Below are 4,128 nucleotides of genomic sequence, written 5' to 3'. Positions count from 1 at the left end.
GAAGTTTCGCATCTGTGTTTCAGTTTTCTACTTCGTTTTCAGTTTTTGATTTGATCAGGTATGTATATCGTTTGAATCGGATAGATCGGAGTTCATTATCAAGATTATTGCTTTTTATAATTTGTTTGGAATTACGCTTATTATATTCATTTTGGAGTTGTTTCGTCGAAGTTCATTATCAAGATTATCATGTTTCGAATATGTATTGGAGTTATTTCATCGGATTTTTGTTAAGTAGTTTGAGATATTTATTTCATCAGTTATATCGTTGTAGTTTTTACGCTTTGTACTGAGAGAGATTGCTTAATTACATCATATGATCATATATGATTTAAGTTTCATTCAGATATTTTGTACGTTGAGGTGAGATATATTCGAAATTAACCAGGTTTTCATCTTTACAACTTTTTTTGTGAGATATATTCGATATTAAGATTGTTTTTGTTTATTTATATAGATCATTTGGTGTATTATGTCGAATTCTAGTGTTATTGATGGTGATTTGTATTCTTCTATGAGTGAGAGTGAAGAAGAAGATGTTGAGAACTCATTTTTTGAAGGTATCAGTTATTGAATTATTTTTTTGTTTTTAGTTTTGTTGATTATCATTTATTTACATATGAATATGTTAATATGAATAAATTGTTGTCTTATTCATATATGAATAAACGTGTGATAATTGTAATTTCGAATTTATTATTTTTTTCGTTTTATTCATATATGAATAAGTTATGTTTTATTTACATATGAATATGTTAAAATGAATAAATTGTTGTCTTATTCATATATGAATAAACGTGTGTTAATTGTAATTTCGAATTTATTATTTTTTTCGTTTTATTCATATATGAATAAGTTATGTTTTATTTTATATATTTTGAATCCTCATGAATTTTATGTATTCATATATGAATGTTTTATTCATATATGAATGTTTTTTGTTTTATTTATATGAGTTTTATGTATTCCTATATATTATTGGTTTATTCATGCATTATTATTTTAGGTGTTGAATCTTCAAGTTTAGTACATGATGCACAATATTTTGATGATATAATTGGAGAACATGTCTATAAGCCAGATGTACCTGTTCAACTTATTCCATTTAAGGCTTTAATCTTCAAATCATTAAAGTTGGCTATCAAAATGTACGTTGAGTATGCTGAAATTGGTGGTTTTGATGTTAGACTGAGCACACAGTCAATGTTTGATAACAAGATTATAAAGAAGAAACATGTTATATGTAATCGTGGTGGTAAACAGAAAAAGAAATCTTGTGACACATTGGGTACAAGTGGTGTTAGGAGGAAACGAAATTCAAATTCAAGAGCTATTGGTTGTCAAGCAAAGATTATATTTGAATCTGTGTATGGAACTCCAGATTATAAAGTTTTTCAGTTTGATGAACTTCACAACCATCCACTGGAGAAGAGAAGTGATTTAAAAAAGGCGAGACAAATGTCATATTCAGAAAAAGAGTTTATTGTGCGTGCTTCCACATCAAAAATAGGTCCAACTATGGCTCATAAGGTTAGGGCAAGTCTGAGAGGTGGGTATGAGTTTGTAAAGCCCAAAGTAGTTGCTATAAAAATTTAAGGAGAGATATCAACAAGGTTATTGGTTATAAAGATGCCCAAATGATAGTAAACACAATGAATGACCGTCGAGCTCACTATCCAAATTTACTCATTTGAGTTTAATTGTTAAGATGATGTTTTGGACTGTATGTTTTGGGCTGATGAAATGGAGAAGGCATATTATGCTGAATTTGGTGATGTTATCTCGTTTGATGCGACTTTCCGAACAAACAAGTAAGTTATTTTATCTACTTTTGTTTATAGCTTATTCATATATGAATATTTCTATATTCACTTATTAATACATCAAAAATTGACTTTAATGAACATTTTTTTTGTGTGTTAGGTACTGAATGGTTTTTGTTTCGTTTAATGCTATTGACCATTATAAAAAACCGGTTACTATTGGATCTGGGTTGCTAAGGAATGAAAGCATTGAGTCTTACTCTTGGTTGCTTAAAGTATTTCTTAAAACTCATGGGAAAGAACCAACACTTGTTTTAACCAATCAAGATGTTGCAATAAAACAAGTTGTTGAGAATGTGTTTCGTAATTCAAAGCACCGATTATGTATGTGGCATATAATGAAAAAGTTGAAACAAAAAGGTATTATTTTAATATATTTCAAATATATTACTTATTAGTATATTCATTTATGAATATTGATTGTTATTTTACTTATTATTATTTATTCATTTATGAATATTTTTGTTTTAATACAGATATCAGATGATTTATTTACAAACACAGACTTTAGAAAAAGGTTTTCGAAGCTTGTTTGGGACATTAATATGAAACCTGATGTTTTTGAGGTGAAGTGGGGTTTGCTTATGAAGGAATTCAATCTTGAAGACACAAGATGGTTTAAAGACATGTTTACAATACGTGATTCATGGATACCTGGATATTTTAGTGATATTCCAATGTGTGGTTGATGAAGACTACATCGAGGTCAGAGAGTATGAATTCATTCTTTAATACATATTCAGAAAGTGGGAGCTTACTTTTGAATTTCATGATGAATTACGACACTGCCATTCAAAAGCAAAGGAATACTCAACGAGAGCTTGATAAGGCATCAAAGAAAGCATCATATAAAATGCAAACACCTCGAGAAATAGAACTGCAAGCATCAAAGGTTTATACAAGTACATTATTTTTTGAGGTGCAAAAAGAAATATATAAAGCATGTTTTTTCTGTACATACTCATGTGTTGGTATTGAAGATGGTTGGGAAGTTTACATTATGCAGCACAACAACAGTAAAAGTGATTTTAAAAATGAATTTACGGCAATTTTACTTGTTTTTTTTTATGAAAAATGTAATAATATTCATATATGAATATGAGAATATTCATATATGAATATCAATATTCATATATTCATATATGAATATTATATGAATATATGAATATATGAGTGTTGATATGAGTATTCTTATATGAATGTAAATGTGTAAATTTTGTTTTTGTATCAAGTTGAAATAAAAGCTGAAGACAAAGAAATAAATTGCAGTTGTGAACATTTTAAGCGTATGGGTGTTTTATGCAGACATGCTTTTACAATAATGATGAGATATGGTGTTAAAGAAATTCCTGAAAGGTACATTTTGAAGAGATGGAGAAAGGATGTGATATCAAGAATCTATCGTTTTAGTTCTGTTCAATCCGATTCAGGTGATTGTGAGAATGTAAAGCTAGTCAATGATTCATATTATAGTTTTGAATCATGTTTGGATATTGTAAGAGATAACAAAAGGAGATTGGCTTTGTTTGCTGAGAAACAACAAATGTTGTTGAAGGAATTTGAGAGTGATTATATTTCTCATGGATTGAAAAGCAAGACAGATGGTGAAGTCGTATGCAAGCTTTTGGGTGTTACTATTCCTATTCCAGAAGAGATTAATATTCATGTTCCTGAAGTTCAAAGCAATAAAGGTTCTGGAATCAAGAAAATAATTCCAAGTGCAGGTGAAGTATCATATGAAAATTCTAAAAAAGAACATAGAATGTGTTCAGGATGTGGAAAACAAGTTCCACACAATTTACGTACTTGTCTAGAAAGAGTTGGAGCTGCTAAATCAGCAAAAGACAGTTAGGGATTTTTTAGTTTTTTTTTTTATGTTTTTTGTTTTATTCATTTATGAATATATGCAAATAAAAACAATAAACAATAATATTCATGTATGAATAGTACACATTTATATTGATATGGTAAATTGTATGTTGATATTTGTATTTTAAATTACTATAAAATAAGTTATATTGATATTGTAAATTATTTATAAATGAATACAAATATGTGAAATTTGTCATACTAATAAATAAGTAATATTCATATCTGAACTTTTTTATGTTAATATCTGAACTTTGTTATACTAACATATTACTTTGAACTTATTCATAAATGAATATATCATATTCGTATTCATTTATGAATAAATAAAAATAAAGTTTGAAAATATTTGAATATAAAAAAATGACATAAATAAGCAAACTTGTTTCTACTAATAAGTTAGTTATATTCATATATGAAATTTGTTATATTCATA

General features: G+C 27.6%; 2 protein-coding genes across 2 annotated transcripts; both read left to right on the top strand.

The window, feature by feature from the left end:
• The first annotated feature begins 472 nt into the window (after nucleotides 1–472).
• Nucleotides 473–1,930, top strand: LOC145040470 (uncharacterized). The gene is made up of 4 exons (XM_078988392.1): nucleotides 473–560; nucleotides 1,007–1,549; nucleotides 1,709–1,811; nucleotides 1,924–1,930. The coding sequence occupies exons 1-4, from the start codon at nucleotides 473–475 to the stop codon at nucleotides 1,928–1,930; spliced, it is 741 nt and encodes a 246-aa protein (XP_078844518.1).
• LOC145040469 (protein FAR1-RELATED SEQUENCE 7-like) lies at nucleotides 1,931–3,675 on the top strand. Its single transcript, XM_078988391.1, has 4 exons — nucleotides 1,931–2,119; nucleotides 2,300–2,507; nucleotides 2,567–2,725; nucleotides 3,056–3,675. Exons 1-4 carry the CDS (start codon nucleotides 1,931–1,933, stop codon nucleotides 3,673–3,675), a joined length of 1,176 nt encoding a protein of 391 aa, XP_078844517.1.
• Nucleotides 3,676–4,128: the final 453 nt, after the last annotated feature.

This window comes from Lactuca saligna, chromosome 4 (genome assembly GCF_052625555.1).
Source record: "Lactuca saligna cultivar CGN05327 chromosome 4, ASM5262555v1, whole genome shotgun sequence".
Taxonomy (NCBI): Eukaryota; Viridiplantae; Streptophyta; class Magnoliopsida; order Asterales; family Asteraceae; genus Lactuca; species Lactuca saligna.
Note: the sequence above shows the minus strand (reverse complement) of the source record. Positions and strands in the feature narration are given on the sequence as shown.